At 37.6% G+C, this 20,417-nt stretch overlaps 1 protein-coding gene across 1 annotated transcript in view; it reads left to right on the top strand.

Moving 5' to 3' along the window:
• LOC126195572 (dynein axonemal heavy chain 2) overlaps positions 1-20,417 on the top strand; it is a 957,657-nt gene that overhangs the window by 903,061 nt on the left and 34,179 nt on the right. Inside the window, 3 exon segments of the mRNA XM_049934198.1 lie at positions 6,687-6,878; positions 11,420-11,604; positions 14,304-14,526. Of these exon segments, the coding sequence (XP_049790155.1) occupies positions 6,687-6,878; positions 11,420-11,604; positions 14,304-14,526 (600 nt within the window).

Here is a 20,417-nt window from a genome sequence, read left to right as displayed (position 1 = left end):
TATGTTATTAATATAAAATTAAGTTTATATTAAGTTAACTTAATTATTTATATTAATATAATATTTTATATTTAAAGTTATTAATTTTATTTATTATATCCAATTATAATAATATTTAATATTAATTTACATATTATTATAATATACCAAATTGTCCAAACTAATCAATGTCTTAACTATGATATAGTGGTATGAGGTGTAACAAAAATGGAGGAGTATCTTTGGAGATGCCAGACAACTCTGTGTCATCTGAAGAAAAGCAACAGCCTTTCTAGTCATTGTAGGGGAAACAGTCTAGATGACTAACTGATTTGGCCTAGTAACATTTAGCCAACATAGCCTTGCTCTGTTGGTACTGAAAACAATTGAAAGCTAGGGGAAACTGCGACAATTATTTTTCCTAAGGGCATGCAGCACTATTGTATAGTTAAATGGTGATGGCATCCACTTGGATAAAGTATTCTAAAGGTAAAATGATACCCCTTTCAGATCTCTGGCGATGACCACTCAGGAGGACATCGCCATCAGAAAAAACAAAACTCTCATTCTGGAGATTGCGCATGGAAAGTTAAATCCCTTAAATGGGTAGGTAACCTAGAGAATTTAAAAAGGAAGTGGATAAGTTGAACTTATATACAGCATTAGGCAATGAGTGACTGAAGTAAGGGGAAGAAATACAATAGAAGATGAAAGTGTAGTTTTGAAAGAGGAAATAATGAAGGCGGCAGAGCATAAAATATGCAAAAATACAAGTCCCAGCAGAAATCCTTAGATAACACATGAGATATTACATTTAATCGATGAAAGGAGAAAATATAAAAATTCACTAAATATGGCAAGTGAAAAAGAATGCAGACATCTAAAAAGAGAGATAACCGAAGGTGCAAAATTCCTAAGTAGGTATTATTAGAGGGCAAATGCAAAGCTGTAAAGCATGCATTATTAGGGGAAAGAGATGCTGCCTAATTGAAAAAACCTTTGGCAGAAATGGAAACAGCTGTATGAAAATTAAGATCGTAGATGGCAAACCAGAACCAAATAATGAAAGGAAAACTAACAGGTTGAAAGAATGTAGAGAAGAGTTACACTAATGAAATGAAGTTGAAGATAATGTTGTAGAACCAGAAGAGGAAGTAAATGAAGATGAGACAGGATATATGAAATTGTGAGAACTGGACAGAGCACTGAAAGACATAAGTGGAATCATGGCCCTTGGGGTAGATGACATTCTTTCTAATCTGGGAGAGGAAACCATGACAAAATTATTCCATCTGGTGTGCAAGATAGGTACAGTAGGTGAAATACCCTCAGACTTCAAGAAGAAAATAATACTGTATTTCTAATTCTGAAGCAGGCTGGTGCTAACAGATGAGAATACTATCAAACCACCACTTTTATCAGTCATGGCTGAAAAATATTGACAGCGAATTATTTACAAAAGAATGGAAAAATTGACAGAAACCTTGTGGAAAATCAGTTTGGGTTCTGGAGACATCTAGGAACACATGAATCAGTACTGACCCTATGAATTATCCTGGAATGTAGGTTCAAGAAAGACAGACCTATTTTAACAGTACTTGTAGATCTAGACAAAGCTTTTGCCAATGTTGATTGAACTACACTCTTTGAAGTTTTGAAGGAAACAGCAATAAAATATAGAGAGTGAAAGGTTATTTAAAACTTATGCAGAAACCAAACTGTATTTATAAGATTTGAAGGCCATGAAAGAGAAGACATAGTTGAGTAAGGAATGAGAGAGCTTGGAGCCTATCCCCGAAGTTATTCAGTCTGTACATTGAGCAAGCTGGAAGGAAACCAAGGAGAAATTTGGAAAGAGAATTGAAGTTTGGGGAGAAGAAATAAGAACTTTGAGAATCATAATTGTGTCAAACTTGGAAGAGCTGTTGAATGAAATGGATAGTGTCTTGAAAAAAAGTTATAAGCTGTACCTTATTAGAAGTGACACGAGAGTAATGGAATGTAACCAAATGAAATCCAGTGATACTGAGAGAAATAACCTAGTAAATGAGACACTAAAAGTAACAGATGAGTTCTGCTATTGACCGACCTATCCATATTATAGATGTACAGTTGAGACCCTATGTCATCTCACTCAATGTACTGAGTTAGAGTTGATGGGGGTGAATGAGCATGTAGCACACACAATAATAAGCTGCTTACAGTGTGCTGAAAAGAAATCTCAAAACCTCTTACCTGTGTGATTAACTGCAGCATTAGAAAAAACATTTATCCAGCTGTTCTAAAAATGAGTGTTGTGAAACCAATGTATAAAAAGGGAATTAGGAAACATATCTCTAACTATAGACAAACACGAGGAGCATTCAGTAAGTAATGCAACACCTTTTTTTCTCTGCAGATATTGATTGAAAAAAAAACAGAATTGTTTGTGGGATGTTGTGAAATATTCAAGCTTCAGCACCTATGTTTTCATGAGGTTCTGATAGATGGCGGTGCTGTACATAGCCTTCAAAATGGCATCTGTAACAGAGGTACATTCCAAGGAAAGAGCTGTCATTTAATGTTTCTTGGTAGAGAATCAGAATGTTGTAGATATTCATAAGTACTTGCAGAATGTTTACCGAGACCTGGCAGTGAACAAAAGCATGGTGAGTCATTGTGCGGGGGCTGTCACTATCACAACAAGAACATGGAAACCTGACTGATCTCCAACATGCCAGCTGGCTGCACACAGCTGTGACTCCAATAATGTTGCAACATGTGGATACTCTCATTCGAGGTGACTGCTGGATCACAGTCAAACACCTCACTGCTCAACTGAACATCTCTGTTGGTAGTGCTGCCACACTCATTCGCCATAGTGCTGCCACACTCATTCACCATAGTGCTGCCACTTTCGTCCACTAGTTGGGGTACTCAATGTTGCATGCCTACTGGTTTCCTTATTACTTAACATTGAAACATGGGTTCAACATTTTGAAGTGGACTCTTCTTTCCCATCCGCCCTACAGCCCAGATCTTGTAACTTCCAACTTCCATCTTTTTGGCCCGATGAAGAATGCACTATGAAGAATGCACTATGTGGGAAGCAGTATATGTATGTTGTGGAGGTTATTGATGCAGCAAGATGTTGGCTCTGACATCGACCAGTAGAGTGGTACCATTCAGGCTTACAGGCTGTCCCAAAAAAGTGGCATAAGGCTGTCACGGTGACTGGAGATTATGTTGAAAAATAGGGTTTTGTAGCCAAAAGATGGGGAATAACATTGTTTATTGGAATCATGAATAAAACCAACCTGCTTTCAGAAAAAAGTGTTGCATTACTTAATGAGTGCCCCTCATATCACTAATAACTACATCTACCAAAATATTCGAAAGCATACCCAGCTTAGTGTCTTTTCACAAAATACAAACAGCTTGTAGATTCTGAGCATGGCTTTAGAAAATGGCAAAGCAAGACCACAGGAGTTACACAATAACTCTATGAGGAATACTGGTTGTTGTTGTTGTTGTTGTTGTTGTTGAACCAGAGGACGCAAACAGCAGCTATATTTTAGACTTGACAAAAACTTATGACACAGTAACCCATAGATTTATTCTGAAAATACTGAAGCCACACGGTATCGGGGAACCCTTTGTGCATTTTATAGCAACATACCTATTGAACCATAAGTAATGCACTAAACTGACATATGCATTAGCTGAAAAAATTACAAATGTTCAACTTATCGGTGAAACAGTAATACAAGGTGCATCTGTGCACCAAATTCTTGGTTGCTTTCCTTTCAGATATATATATTGACAACATTGTACAAGGCATTAACTCTCTTATTATATCCTACACAGATGACACCTCAGTCTTATTCTATGGTAGGGAATTAATGAGGTAGACTCTAGTGGGGTAACAGAATTAACAAAATATTTAAATAATCAGGGCCTCAGGGTGAATGTCACAAAGTTTCGATTATTGGCTTCCAACCCAGACACTTCTCACCCCACTGCTGTAAATAATGTGTGTAACATCTCAGCAATAGATACTGGCAGCTGTAAATTTCTTGGTGTGTACACTGACGAAAATCTGCAGTGGACAAACAATTAGGTGGAAAAGTCAGTAGTTAGTATCTCGTTAGCCAGCTTGCAAAGTTAGTTCATAGCCAAACATTAAAAACTGATGCTATGAACAATTTACCCCTTTCTTAATTATGAAATTGAATTATGGGGCTGTGCTGTTGATGTCCACTTAAAGAGAATATTGCTATTGCAGAAACAAGCAGTAAGACTTAAACACAGGGCAAGTCATATAGTGTCATGTCATAAAGAATTTTTCAGCACAAATACTTGATAGTATAATCTTTATAAATATTGTAATTACTTACTGTTTGTATGAGTCGAACAACTTAAGGTATCAAGTGCTGTAGTGTACATGATCGCAACACCAGACCAAATATAAGTACTTTCTGAAAAGAAAAAAATTATAAATGGAAGCCCATACATCAACAATTTGATTTGGCTTAACAGACTGTCTAATAACATGTAAGTGGATTTGTTTTAACACAGAATTCAGATATTTTCTGATAGAAAATTAATTCCAACACACTGAATTATAAGGCATTGCTTGTGATACGAACCAGCAGCATATTAGCTGTAAAGCTGCAAATGTATAAAATATATGTAAGATGCAACAACTGTTGTATGTAAAATATTTCATAAATGTAATTATTGCCATATTATTATTTCTAACATTTGCAAAAGCTATCACTGTACTGATTTCATGCAAAGGAAATGTTAGTAAATAAATAAATATATCTAAAAACAAAGATATCAGTGATATGTCTGCTTGTGTCTGTATATGTGCGGATGGATATGTGTGTGTGTGCGAGTGTGTACCTGTCCCTTTTTCCCCCCAAGGTAAGTCTTTCCGCTCCCGGGATTGGAATGACTCCTTACCCTCTCCCTTAAAACCCACATCCTTTCGTCTTTCCCTCTCCTTCCCTCTTTCCTGATGAAGCAACCGTGGGCTGCGAAAGCTTGAAATTTGTGTGTGTGTGTGTTTGTGTTTGTTATTGTCTCTATCAACGTACCAATGCTTTCGTTTGGTAAGTTACAGAATCTTTGTTTTTAGATATATTTTTCCCACGTGGAATGTTTCACTCCATTACATAAATAAACAAATAGATAGATGAAGTTAACTTAATTAGAGGAGATATAAAGTGCAAACTGGTAATTACAAGAAAAGTGTTTCTAAAGAGATATTTGTTAACATTGAATGTTAACCCAAGTGTTAGAAAGTCTTTTCTGAATATATTTGTGTGGAATTTAATATTGTACAGAAGGGAAAAGTGGATGGTTCAGACAAGAAGAGAATGCAAGCTTTTGAAATATGGTGCTACAGAAGAATTTTGAAGATCAGCTGGGTTAACTGAAAACTAAGAGGAGGTACTGCATTAAATTGGGGTATGGCACAACTGACTAAAATATGGATTGATTGATAGGAACAGGAATCAAGGAACTGTCAGTTTGGTAATGGAGGGAGAGTGGGGATTAAAAATGGTAGAAGGTGAGCAAGAGATGAATGCAGTTCGTAGGTTAAAATATATGTAGTTTACAATAGCTATGCAATGATGAAAATATGTGCACAGAATACACCAGTGTGGAGTGCTGCATCAAATCAGTAGAAGAGTGAAGACCACAACAACAACAAAATGTCTTACAAAGATGAGGTTTATAAATGGTTATAATGCATGTTATTTAATGTTTAAATAAAGAAGGAAAAAATGTAATGTGCTACTAAAGCTGGATGCTCCCATTTGTGAGACCATTCGTCTTCCACTTACTCTCTGATTTTCTTTTAATTGACATTCAACATTTAAACAATAGAAGTAGTAAGTTCAATAACTCCCTGTACAGTTGAGGTACTGATTTCTAGACAGGCACTTTAACAAGACTGAACTTGTAGCTAAGCTTCCAGACAGTGTCCTGCCTTACCTCTATTAGACTAACAAAAACATACAGACACACTGCTGCAATGCTGGGACAGTGTAGGTGCATGCACTTGTGTGCGTTTGTTATTTTGTTGGCTTCAGTTTAGTTTATATCCCTTTCTTCCACTTATGGTGAATGGGTAACTTTACACCTTTGTTTGTATTCCATTCTGGACTTTCCAGTCACAGAAGGAATTTCTACTCTGCAGTGGAGTGGGCAGTGATTGAAACTTCCTGGAAGATTAAAAGTGTGTGCATCACCGAGACTAGAACCTACGCCCCACGTAGTTTTAATCTGTCAGGAAGTTTGCAGTTAGAGGTCCAACATGTGCTTGGACAGCCACTGCAGATGATCTGACTTTTGATTTCTAATTAATTTAAGCAAGTCAGGCAGTTATTTACTTTCTTTTTCAACCTCTTAATATTTTGGTACACTATAGCACTCGTAACCAAAACTTTTTATTATTATTACTAAAACTGCAGTTTTCTTAATCTGTCTCAGTTCTTCCTGCACTCAAAACTGTTTAATTTCAATTAATTCTTGTTATTGCTTTCTATAAATGAATTTTATGTTTAGCTAATTTATTTTGGTTGGAACTTCGTTACTGATTTTTTCACTCTATTATTGTCTGTTACTTTGATTAATGTTCTAATAAGGGGCAACACTTCATTTATTGAAGTGAAACTTCCTATTACTCACTGTGGCTGTCTTTTTTTTTTTTTTAGGGGCTGAAGGCAAACTTGAAACGACTTTACCAGCTCATTACCCCTACACAGTTTTCTATTTGCAAGAATCAAACAAAGTATCGTCGACTGCTCTTTTCTCTCTGTTTTTTCCATTCAATTTTGTTGGAAAGGAAAAAGTTCCAACAACTAGGTTGGAATGTTGTCTATAGTTTTAATGACTCAGATTTTGAGGTAAGAAGCTATGATTTAATAACTAGTTATAAGATAGGTGTTACACTTCTGCTTGAGATACTTCGTAAAGCATTTTGTACCTGTGGTTACAAAAAAGATAATAATTTGGGCATGTTTGTTCAAAATCCATGAAATGTAATTTATAAGTATTAATTTGCAAACTATTTTTCACTGTGATGAGAGTGACAGTTCATTCATTCATTCTTCATTCATTCATTCACTCACCGAATTTAATAGATTCCATCATTGGGATGTGGAACAAGTCATGGTTTACAGTAACAAAAGACAAGGAAATCATATATATTTAATCGGTGTTAACAGTTAACTGTGTATATTACTAACACCTGTAACTTTTATGTAATTATTACACAGTGATGTAGAATAAATATTAATTAAGTAACAGTTCTTTTGTGTAATTCATGTAATGTTCTGTTTCCTGGATCTATTTTTCTCTCTCTCTAGCTAGACAATAAATAAAATAAATTACACCTTTAAGACAAAATTCAAATTTAGCAGTAGCAAAGTCCCAAGAAGAATGAGAGCAGGTATGAATTTTAAGAACATATGCATGCCAACTGGAGAAAGTAATATTTATAGAAGGAAAGTCCATGAAGCAGTCAAAATATCAAAGAATGAGTAAAATTTCAATAGAGGTGATAGCTACAGTCTTCTGTCTTCATGGCTAACCACTATTGCAGAAGTAAACACCAAACCACAGCAAGTGAGTATTTAAAACAACTACCAAGAAATGAATGAGGAGGCACAACAACTATGATATTTATTTATTTATTTTGGACTCCCTCTCTCAGTATTTACTCAATGATAATGGGCCAGCAATAGCAGCCTGAATATTGTTACCCAGTAACTCCACTTCTCCAGAAAATGTGTGGGAAAATTGTCTTTTATCAGTGAACATGACATTGTGTTTCAGCAGTGTTTGGACATCTAGGGACTCCAGTGGAATCTGGAATAACATACAACCACTGATGAATTCTTCTTGGGTTATCAGCCGAGTGGTGGCGTCGTCTTATCGCAATGTTTTGATGAGTTTTGTACCCATCATCTTCTGGCAAAGTGTCAGGATGCTGCATATCTGTATAGTTGCTTGGCTGTAGTCGGCGTCTATAGGCCGGCCAACCACGTTCCTCCAGGAGGGGGTACTACATCAATGGTGGTGGGGTAGTCCTCGGCATGGCCTGGTGTCGAGCGAGACCCAGTGGCTGTCCAATCTGTCTGCGGACACCACTGCCTTCAGATCAGAGTGTTCCTGATGTGTTTTGTCAATTGTGGGATTCCAAGCTGCACTGAGCTGAAAACTGCTATCCTTGTTCACTAAATTGTTGTGCAGACATATCTTCACTGCCTTTTTGAAGATCGAGTCTCAGAAACAGTTGGCGCTGCACAACTTCTTCGTTTTTTCAAATTCGAAGGTATGTCCCTTGATAATTCTATGGTCTGCTACCGCGGACTTATTTGTCTGTCCTAGTCATACGTTCCTGATGTGTTCGTACTGTGCTGGGAGATAAGTTGTTGTGTGTGCCTAACATATTCCATCCCACATTCGCACTCAGTACTGTAAACGCCTAGTGTCTGCAACCCCAGCTGACCTTTGGCTGAGCCATGTATATCTTTGACTTTTTTTGGTGTGTGAAAGATGGTTGTTATTTCGTGCTTCTTTAATATTCTTGCAATCTTGGCTGTCAGCGGTCCAGCAAACGGCAGAAATGCCACACGTTTTTTCTTCTTCTGTTTTCTCCTCCTGCCTTGTCTGCATGCAACTTGCGTCTTATTTGTGTCTCGGTGCAGTCATTCTGTTGGAAGGTTTCCCACAGATGTGCTAACTCATGCGGCAAACTCTCACTGTCACAGATCGACCTGGCTCTTTGTACTAAGATGTTCAGTACTGAGTTACATTGTGCTGGATGGTGGCAGCTCCGAGCATTGAGATTTAAGTCCATGTGTGTCTTCTTCCTGTAGACCGAGTGTCCCAATGTATCGTCTGGATTTTTCTTGATCAAAATATCCAAGAAGGGAAGGCAGCCATTCTCTTCTACCTCCATAGTGAATTTGATTCTGTCATGTATGCCATTGAGATGGAGTAGGAACTCCAGTAGTTTTTCGTTGCCATGGGGCCACACTACAAAAGTGTTGTCCACATATCTGTGGAACACCTGTGGTTTATGGCGGGTGGTGTTCAATGCCACATCTTCAAAGTGCTCCATGTACAAGATAGCAATACCTGGGGCAACTGGGGAACCCATGGCAACACCATCTGTTTGTTTATAGAATGTCCCACCACTTTTGAAGTACGTTGTGGTTAACATGAGACGAAAGAGTGTTCTCATTGAAGTGATCTTTGAGTAGAGTTAAGGAATCATCTAGCAGCACCCAGGTGAAAAGAGAAGTGACATCAAAGCTGACTAGCTCGGAGTTGCCACCAACCAGCACAACGTAACTCAATACTGGACACCTTAGTACAAAGAGCCAGGTCAATCTGTGACAGCAAGAGTTTGTCTCATGAGTTAGCACATCTGTGGGAAACCTTCCAAAAGAACAGCTACACTGAGACACAAATAAGATGCGCTTTGCATGCAGACAAGAGGCAGGAGGAGAAACCAGAAGAAGATGAAGCAAAACGTGTGGAATTTCTGCCATTTTCTGGGCCACTGACAGCCAAGATTGCAAGAATATTAACGAAGCACAAAATAACAACCATCTTTCACACACCAAAAAAAGTCAAAGATGTACTTGGCTCAACCAAAGGCCAGCTGGGGTTGCAGACACCAGGCATTTACAGTATTGAGTGCGAATGTGGGATGGAATATGTTGGACAGACACAACAATTTTTCTCCCAGCACAGTACTGAACACATTAGGAACGTACGACTAGGACAGACAAACAAGTTTGTGGTAGCAGAACATAGAATTATTGAGGGACACACCTTCGAATTCAAAAAAACGAAGAAGCTGTGCTGCACCAACAGTTTCTGGGACTCGATCTTCGAAGAGGGAGTGAAGATACTTCTGCACAACAATTTAATAAACAGGGATAGTGGTTTTCAGCTCAGTGCAGTGTGGAATACCGCAATTGACAAAATACATTAGGAATGCTCCATTCTGAAGGCAGCGGCGTCTGCAGACAGATTGGATAACCACTGGATCTTGAAACCAGGCCGCGCTGCGGTCTCCCCCACCACCACCGATGCAGTACCCCTTTCTGGGGGAACGTGATTGGCCGGCGTACAGAAGCGGACGACAGCCAAGGAACTATATAGATATGCAGAACACAGCATCCCAACACTTCACCAGAAGATGATGGGTATGAAACTCATCGAAACGTTGCGACAAGACGACATCACCACTCGGCTGTTAACCTGAGAAGAATTCATCAGTGGAATATGCCAAGGAAGACTGCAATTGCAAACATACCACCAGATTGACTGAATTGTCAACCACTAAAGAAGTTTGAAGAGGAGTGTGACACATACACTGGAAACTCCAAGTTGAAATACCAACAGTTCAAGGAAAAGATACATTACTACTTACCATAAAGATGACATGTTAAGTTGCAAACAGGCACAATGAAAAGACACTTACACATTAGCGTATGGCCACAGCCTTCATCAGAAAACGAAAGAGAAAGAGAAACACACACACATTCATTCATGTAAGCAAGCACACTTCACACACACATGACCATTGTCTCTGGCAGCTTTCACCAGAATGTATTCTGGTGAAATCTGCCAGAGGTGACAGTCGTATGTGCATGAGGTTTGCTTGCTTATATGAATGAATGCATGTGTGTTTCTCTTTCTTTTTCTGACGCAGGCTGTGGCCAAAATCTAAAGTGTAAGTTTCTTCTAATTGTGCCTGTCTGCAACTTAACGTGTTATCTTTACAGTAAATAGCAATCTATCTTTTCCTTATATTATTAATATGACACATCCCAATGACTCAGAAGATTCTATTTACATTAGAGCCATTAGCCAGACAATGGCATAACATTTCACCATGATTACTGCTGTTGCCAGCAACGATATGGACATCCTGTAAATACTGGCTGGGCTTTGAGACCAATAATATTGAGCCTTATAACTCCCCTTCTCCATGTTGGAGCTGGGTTAAGCAATATCAGTGGTGGTTATACTGTGCCTGGTCTCACACAAATCAGGTAGAGCAACTGCTGCAGCAACTTGGAACACAATCAAAGGAAATCTTTGTAGAATCTTTAATAATGGCATACAGGCCTATTTCCCAGATAATGGAGAGCGGATATTTTGAACATCTTCCACACACCAGGAAATGAAAGAAAAAAGTTGTTTTTGTGGAAAACATGCATAACTTTCTATGTGTATTTATTAATAGTGCTAGATGGCCTTTTACTGCTGATTCTTTGCAGGAAACACCTCATTTAGAGTGGAACATTGTCAGAAATATATTTTTTCTTTGCTGATTAATGTATTTCAGGCTTTAATTGCCTATAAAAATAATTATATATGCATAAATGAATGAAAACTGCTAGTTTTTAAATCTTTTTCTTAGGTTTCTGAAAATCTGTTACAAATATACCTGGATGAGTATCCTGAGACTCCTTGGGATGCACTAAAGTATCTCATTGCTGGAGTTAATTACGGTGGTCATGTGACTGACGACTGGGATCGTCGTCTGCTAACTACATACATTAACAGATATTTTAATGAGGATGTTCTTACCAATGATTTATACAGGTATGTAAAGAAGCAGTCATCAGAACATTTTGTTCCAGTTTTTTCTTTCACCAATATGTAAAACAATTCTGCTTTGGTTTTATTTTATTTCTTTACATTGTTTTGTGTGGAGTCATCACTATGATGACTTTTGCAAATGCCATACATTTGGGTCTTAATGTTACAAGTAGTAATTAAAAGAAACAATAATACTTATCAAAATTCAGTACAGTCTTTGTGCATTATCTCAATGAAAATAATCAGTTTCGGAAAATGTAATGTAATTGCATAGACAAAAATCTACTCACCCAGCAGCAGTGGGAGGAAACACATAAAAATTAATAAAATGTACAAGCTTTCAGAGGCATTGGCTCCTTCTGTCCTTCCAGCAGAAGGGCTGAAGGGGAAGGAAGAGGGATGAAGAAGAAGGGCTGGTGAGGTTTAGGAAGTGGAGAGGATTACAGAAAAGTCATCCAGAACCCCAAGTCAGGGGAGATATTCCAGGTGGTATCCCAGGACCTGCCTCTTTCCCACTGCCTCCTCCTTATGACCTTTCCTATTCCCTCCCCACCTTCATCAGTTCAGGCAACTGCTTTCAGTAATAATCAAGTATCAGTAATCAGTCTTGCTGTGGCAATGGGAGTGTGTGTTTGGGTGTCTATGTGGTTCTGTGTGAATGTCTGTAGTATTGCCAGAAAAAGAACAAGTACCTGAAAGTTAATGGTATTTCTGTTTTCTGTGTTTCTGTGCTCCACATGTCAGTCTGCCATAGGTGAGTGGTTGCCTTTCACTTATTTTACATTTAATATTTTGTGATTTATTCAAGAATTCCTATTGACTTTATCTTGTTGCCAGTTGTTCCACTGCTGCATTCAATATTTCGTTTTGCAAAGCTACTAATTCTCTTTGTTGTATTTCTGTTACCAAGTTCTGTCAGTTGCTTAATGTTCAATTTGAAACTGCCAACAGCCTCTACTTCTTTCATCTTATTTAGATTCCCTCTCGCTAAGTTCATAACTTTCTGAAGTTTATTCAGATTTCATCTGCGTTTCATATCGAGCAGTTATGGTTATAGTACATATTTACTCATCAACATGTTTTGCAGCTTAAAAGCAGGTTTCTAAATATCTGTATTACCATTATATAATCCACCTGAAAGCTTTTGGTGTTTTCAGGTGTTGAACGGGCTATACAGTCTCCTTTCATGGATCTTAAACCATTTGTTCATGATAATTAAATTGTTTTCTGCACAAAATTCTACCAGGTGACTACTTTAATTCGCTTCCTCTCAGTTTGCGTTCTCCTACTACTTCTCCTTCTCTTCCTTTTCCAACTACCAAATTCCAGTCCCCATCAAAATGAAATTTTCATCTCCCTTAATACCATGAATAATTTCTGTTATCTTATTTTTCTTTCAATTTCTTCACCCTCTCATGAGTTAGTTGGCATGTATACCTGTACCAGTAGATTAGATTAGATTCAGTTTTAAATCCATAGACCCAAAAATGAGATGATTCTCATGGGTCTGGAACATGTTAGAAAGTATAACATAAAGAAACATAAAACATTTGAATATAATTCTTACCACCCTGATCATTTAACAGGACATTGTCAAAACAGGTGAATACATCACAGCAAACTGGAACTGCTAATATTTACAGAATTAATACACTGTCAGAATGAAACACTGTTATGCACTTTTAATAAGTTTATCATACATCAAATACCTAATCTTGTCTGTTGTGTCCAGGTGCTGTCAAAACTGAAATCTAACAGACATTTTTATGTAAGCTCCTCTAACAGTCCTTGTTAAAATATTCATCTATAGAGTAGAAGGAATTGCCTATCAAAAAGTATCTGTTTAAACCATGCATTATCTGAAACCAGGTGTGGTGGCTCACAGGTTGTGTCTATATTGGCTATGATGATTCATTCCATGTTCTCTTTGTAATTGCTTATCTGCATTTCAACCCCTTTTTGTCATTATTAGAATACTCCTGCGTTATATTTATTTGATTTGGTGTTTATAAACCTGTATTCACTGCAACAGAAATCCTGTTCTTCATATCATTGCACATCAATAATTGCTCCTGTGTACAAATTCAACTTATTCATTTCCATTATCAATTTCTTTAACTTTCCTAATTGATTAAGGACTTAATATTCCATGCTTCATCCTGTAGAACTCTATTTTCCTCTGATGACTACATCTTCCTATGTAGGCCCTGCTTAGATATCCCACAGGAGGATTATTTTACTTGTGGAATATTTTACCCAGGAGGATGTCACCACCATTAAACTATTCTTTCACTTTTGGCTGGCAACAACTTATGTGCCCCCAGGAAATACAATGGCTTTGTTTCACCCTTACTTTCAGCCATCTGCTGTTGGCTAATATTACAGGGCCGAATCAGTCTATTGTCCAGACTGCTGCTCTTGTAACAACTGAAAAGGTTGCCGTCCTGCATCAGGAACAATATATTGGTCTGGCCTGTCCATAAATACCTCTCCAATATGGTTACACATCTGCATCATTTAGGCATGCAAGACACTGCACCAAAGCTAGGTCGATGTGTCACAGGAGGACTTAGTGAATATACTCTGCATTATACTGCATAAATATAATTCTGTGTGATAATTTTGAGAACTTAATAGCTTAAAAAGCAAGAAATAGTTTTACAGGTTAATTAATAAATTAATTTCTGATTATTGCATCATAGGCTTTCTTCCCTGCCAACCTATGTAATACCAAGAGATGGCTCTCTCCAGTCCTACCAAGATTATATAGCACTACTTCCAAATGTCGACCAACCAGAGGCATTCGGTCAGCACTCAAATGCAGATATCACATCTCTGATTTCTGAGACAAGAAGTATGTTTGAAACACTTATGTCAATGCAGGTGCAAGTAGCTGCTGGAGAAGGAGAAAGCAAGGAAGAAAAGGTGATGTTTGTACCCTACTAAATATGTTTGAGTTACTAAGTAAGTTTCATTTAAATGATAGTCTATTGCATGTCAAATACTGTGTTTATAATTTTGGCTTAAATGACTAGCACACACAAAACTTTATTTTGAAATAATTGTCATAAACCATTTGACATTCATTGAATTTCTGTGCATTATGGTCTTCAGCTGAATGCATCCTTGTTATTCTCCTTCATGGCTTGTAATGTGATCCACACACCTTTCATTAGGTCACTGTCTCACTCATCTGTTACACATTGCAACATCAAAAAACTCTCTCAGTTTATCGACCATCAATCTGCCTGACTACATGTCCCACATGCCTTAAAATTTTTAACGTTTTAGACCCACACACACACAAACATTCATGAACGTCAAGTATTTAGTCCATAGACTTGAATGATTTTCATGGTTCACATGTTGTTTATTTTGAAATCAAGCCTTGTTATTTCTGTTTGACATTCCTTGTTCGTAAATTACTCTTCTCATAACCCTAATTCAGTATACCCCATTTGACATTTTAGAACTCATCTACCAACTGCACTGTTTTATCTTCAAATCTTAGAGTTCTGCAATTTTCTGTACCTAAATAAAAAGCAATGGAAACAGTTAGGTTTCATAAGTCAATGTTATTTTCTGTTTAGCCAAATTACAGATAGAAAAGTGTGAATGTGAAAGTTGCTGCACATGCTTGTGACTTATTACACAAGTTCCCTCATTCCACTACTTCCTATTCTTTCACTTTGGCAGGATGTATACGACCCGGGACAACCAGGAGATCTGGGAAAAACCTGGGAGTTTTTTCATCCGGGGGAAAACCGGGAAAAACCCAGGAATTTTTCATTGTTTTAATTTGCAGTTAAATTTTTGTAATTTTGATTGGTAAGAACCGATACTTAACAAAGTATATTACTGTATCCCAATACTGCAGCAATAAAACATGAAGGAGAGAAAAAATGAAAATAAAACTTAAATTGCAAGGGAAATGTGCCATATACAGCAATAAAACACTGCTCATACAAGCATCTGCCAACAGCAAAATGTGTCAAAGGCTTTAGGAAGACGGTGCCAGATTCATGCATGCGCAGCAGGCACAAATCTTGGAGGGGGGAATTCATATTCTTGAGGGAAAAAAACCTTATTTCACAAAGTGACTAGCATCCAGCGCACGTTAGTCTATCGATTATTCATATTATGACTTTTAAACGCATCCCTGTCGGTTTTGAACATTTTTGAACACATTCTAATTTGATTTCTGACTGAATCGTAAGTTGATTTATGAATGCGTGCATAGTGTACATGATGCCTCTGTCAGGGGAATCCTCGTCGCATGTAGAAACAAACTTTCCTACAGACAAAAGGGGCTATACGAGCTGAGCAGAGGAAAGCTGAACGGATGAATGCCAACCGCTGTCTGATTGTGTGGTTGACTGGGTTTGCAAATGGTGAACATTGTTACAATTACTAGTGAAATCCATAGATTCAGACTACAGGAGTGGAAATAAATGAATAACAAGTAAGAAAGGTTACATATTACCTTCTCTGTGTATCCAAGAAAATGAAATTTTGACAGAAAATTTTTGGGCAGTTCACTATACTAGTAAGGGCCAGTTGTACAGTCCCCGGCTAGCAGCTGCTTTAAGTTCTATTCTGGAAGAAGCATGGAAAGTGTGTTGTACGAACATGTAACAACGCCTAACTGGAGAATAATTGCAGGATAACTAAACTGGTGATTCTGGCAGAGTTAGTGAAGTTAACCTGCGAATAAGCTTCAACATTACCAGGAATGGTTACAGAATTAGTGATAACAAGACTGTTTGTTAGAATGAGGAAGGAGAAGAAATGGGGGCATCACACAAATTATGGAACAATATGACGATTCGAAGTTTGTATAAAAATTTCGTACTACTACTTCTCGATCTCATGCTTGAGAAACTGGAGATGTATGAACGAAGTGTGAAACTATTTCCTAACATAAAGCTTTTTGCTTGTAGTAGGCCTAATAGGCATTTCATATTGGAACTTTGTGAATTATATTCTGTCATTACAAAAAAGACCGTTTGTGCCAAAACAGTCTCATTTATTCTGTGTGTATTACAATTGCTGCAGTATTAGAAAGGCCTATTTTGTTTTATCTAGCAGACAGTGACAAAATAGACGTAATCAGATTGAGAAACCACACCAGTCTTGGGTCTTATTTGTATTAACAGCTTTTTCAGTATTAGACAACGACATTTCGACTTTTCATGTAGCAAAACGTTTGACGAGGTAACAGATTCTTTCGCAGAAAGGAAAGCATGCCGTGTAAAGCTGTACCAAGATTAGAGAGAAAAAAATTCTAGGAGCTAAGGATTGAAGGAATGTGTATTGTCTTACTTGTCTCATGTCTTTACTGGGTTTATGTATCCTATATTTAATTTTATGTCACACACAGCAGCAAGTTGTTAGCTGATATGAAACAGAGAGTGCAAATTTTCTGAAGAGTAAAGGGACAGAATGTCAAACCGGCTGACTATGAGCAGGAGAGGCACCACAGGACATTTTAATTTCCACTGTCCTGAATATGGTTTGATGGGATCCATTACAAAATATACACGTTTCAATTCCACAGAGCGAATTACAGTGACGTGCGTTAGAAGAATGCGGTGTGAGCAGACGAGGCACTGCACTTTGGCACACTTGCACCAAATAACATGTCTTACATTTTCTCAAACACATATGTTTTATGCACAAAAGATGTGCACTACAAAACGAACATATTTTTGAAAATTCAATTTTTTTTTTAATTTTTGACGTCCTATCTTAAATGCTCAAGGGAATGGCAAAGTATTGCCCCAGTTCGGGAAATATTAGAGATCTGGGGCTGATGCATAGAGCAGTCTGAGTTACAGTGGGGAAGTGGGTAGTCTCCACATGACACGTGTTTACATATAGTGATTTTGCTGTTTCCTCTTCGTTTGCTGCTCTCACATCAAATGAAAACAAATCAGATTTCTGTGGCCAGGAGGTATCAAGTGAATTAAAATATATTCACATAATTACGGAAGGTTAAAATGTGTTATTAGTTGCAGATTTTATTTTATTTCCACCTTTCTGACAGTCAAGCATTAATTGCCTTGCAGAACAATGAAGTTATTTTTGTCGGTTTGCCAAAGAAATTTTCTTTTATTAATCTTTTCTGCTGAGGCAGACAATATATTTGAAACGAAGTGTTTAATTCCGCACACCATTCACTGCATTTCAAGTGTACGTTTTCAACTTCTAGCACGTTTGGCATTATGTCATAATAAAGAACAAAACGTGAGATAACACAGTACTGGTACTCCAAGAAAATTTACATCCCAAAAACCACATTGAAAAGCTTAATATCAGGTCATGGCCTATTTCACTGGGAATCTGGACATACAAATGTGCACTTTAAATGTGCACGTTTTAGTATGGGTCACGAAATTCTGATTCTCTTGGAGTATCCTCTGTCTTGTTTCTTTTATGACATAATGTAAGATCTTTTAATGTTTTACACATATGAACATACGGGCTCCCTATGACATTGTAGCTGCGCAAGCGTGGTGATGCCTGTCATCTGGCTCTCTCTGGCAACTGCAGAAACAAACCTATTTCTAACAGGTCGCGGGAAAATATTCTGAATAGTGGTTTGAAAAGTGTTACCATCAAAGTACCATTCTGGCAGTTACACCGGAACTATGTGTGATAATGTATGATGGATTTCTTAAATCACAGAGTGTTTGACTCTCACTTAAAAATCAACTCTTTGATGATGAGCCATTTAGATGAATTTCGAGCCCAGAAGATCAGACATTTATGTCGTTATTAAAAATTTTCCTGGCATCTTTGTGTGATATATCTTAAATTGTGATACACGCATAAAAGACCAACATTGTATGTGAAAGCTTAGATTCTCTTGCAGCGTATTAATCTTATAGACCAATATGATATGTGAAAGCTTTGCATTTCATGTAGCAACACAATGTATATTAATTTAAACCATTAACTTTTTCTGTTTGTGTGTTCGCGCTACTTAACAATGATGTTGCTATTGGTTGACTACATCACATGTCCTAAGCTCTGAATACCAGCTGTGACTGGCTGGCGAGATCATGTGACATTGCAATCTTGATTTCAATGCTTCAGAAAGTACCATGCGGTGTTTGGTGGGATTCGAATTTATACTTTCGTAATACGAAAATATGCAGCGTACATGTTGCTGCACATCAAAGATCTTTCCAAAACACGTTTTTTTCTGTGTTTAGTTTTCTAAAGTGCCGGGAAATTCTACACCTGTGTAAAAAACCATAATCATTCAAAGGACTTATAAGTTATACAGTTCCGAGAGAAAATATACTGTCAGTTAACAGGGAACAGTATGTTTTCACCTGGGAAAAAGTGTATTTTTAACCGGGAAATCCAGGAACTTTTCTTCCTTGTCCGCATATACCCCCTGCTTTGGGCAGGCAAAAACTTATGTGTAACCACAAGGCTTCAACCAATCTTACCCATGTTACAATAGCTAATCAGAGCCCAAAGAGCTTGACAAGACATATAAACTGTGCTCTGCCATAGCAACAGTACACTCAGAGCTGATGAATCTGAGAGCCAGGAATTAATACAGACAACATCCCAATGGAGCCCTCAAATCTCAAGTCAATAGTGTCATTTAGTAGTCAGTGAGACATTGTGTGACGCATAATACATTTTCACCACAATGAAGCAGTGTGGGTAGGCGAGGAGCCCATCCATATTTCATCACCATCAATCAAGCCTTCCAATCTGAATGTCTAGATAAAACGTTGGTCCCATAAATTATTACTGACATGTAATTAAGGGCTGTCTCCCCATTTCTTAGTAATCACCCATGGAAGCCTCATTCTTAATTTATGTTTTAAAATTTTGATTAAAAAGCTAACAAAATAATTTTGAATTAATGATTTTAATGTCTTTCTTGCAAACATAATAGTTTGCCCCTTATAAGAATGTTATATTAATCTTCCTTTTAAAGTAAAGTACATTGCTGCTCTTATCTACACCTTACTGATTACCACGTAGAGCAAAACTTTTTTCTCTTTATATTTCAGTGTAGTTACATTTTACTGACCATTTTGCTTAGAGGTAAAATATTACATGATATACCTGAATGTTGTGGAGTCAGTGATATCCTACTTTCAAGATTAGTTCCTCTGTCACCAAACAAAATATCACACACTGTTAGAGAAATAAAGGCAAACTTGAAGTGGGGTAACCAGAGACTGAATTTTTTAATGCTTTTACATAAAATATCCACTGTCTGACAGGAAAAGTTAAGCACCTAAAAACTTAGCTGGATGTTAATGTGACTTTGTACACATACATACCATAAATGGGTTTGTATAAGGGGCATTCAAAAAGAAATGAGTGGAGGCATAATTACAGAAACCAGTATGTTAGAAGTATTGACCCTGGCTGTTGAGACACTTGTCCCACTGTGATACAAGGCGGTGAATGGCTGTCTCATAAAATTCCTGGGGCTGCGATGTTAACCAGTTCCGCACATGCAGCTGGATGTCGTCATCCGAGGTGAATCATTTGCCCCTCAGAGCCTTTTTAAGGGGACCAAAAATGGCATAATCACAGGGAGAGAGTTCCAGACTGTGGCCGAAAACCTCCCATTGGAATTTCTGCAGGAGTGCCATGACTGTGTTGGCCATATGAGGCTTTACATTGTCGTGGAGCAGAATGACCCCATGGTGGTCATTTTGATTTGATCGCTTGGCGAAGGGTGGTCAAGGTTTGGAAGTAATGCTGGGCATTCACTGTTGTCCCATGCTGCAGGAAGTGTATCAGAAGGGGACCATCTTGATCAAAGAAGAACGTCA

The sequence above is a fragment of the Schistocerca nitens genome, chromosome 7, assembly GCF_023898315.1.
Source record: "Schistocerca nitens isolate TAMUIC-IGC-003100 chromosome 7, iqSchNite1.1, whole genome shotgun sequence".
Lineage (NCBI taxonomy): Eukaryota > Metazoa > Arthropoda > Insecta > Orthoptera > Acrididae > Schistocerca > Schistocerca nitens.
This window is presented reverse-complemented; position numbering and strand designations above follow the sequence as displayed.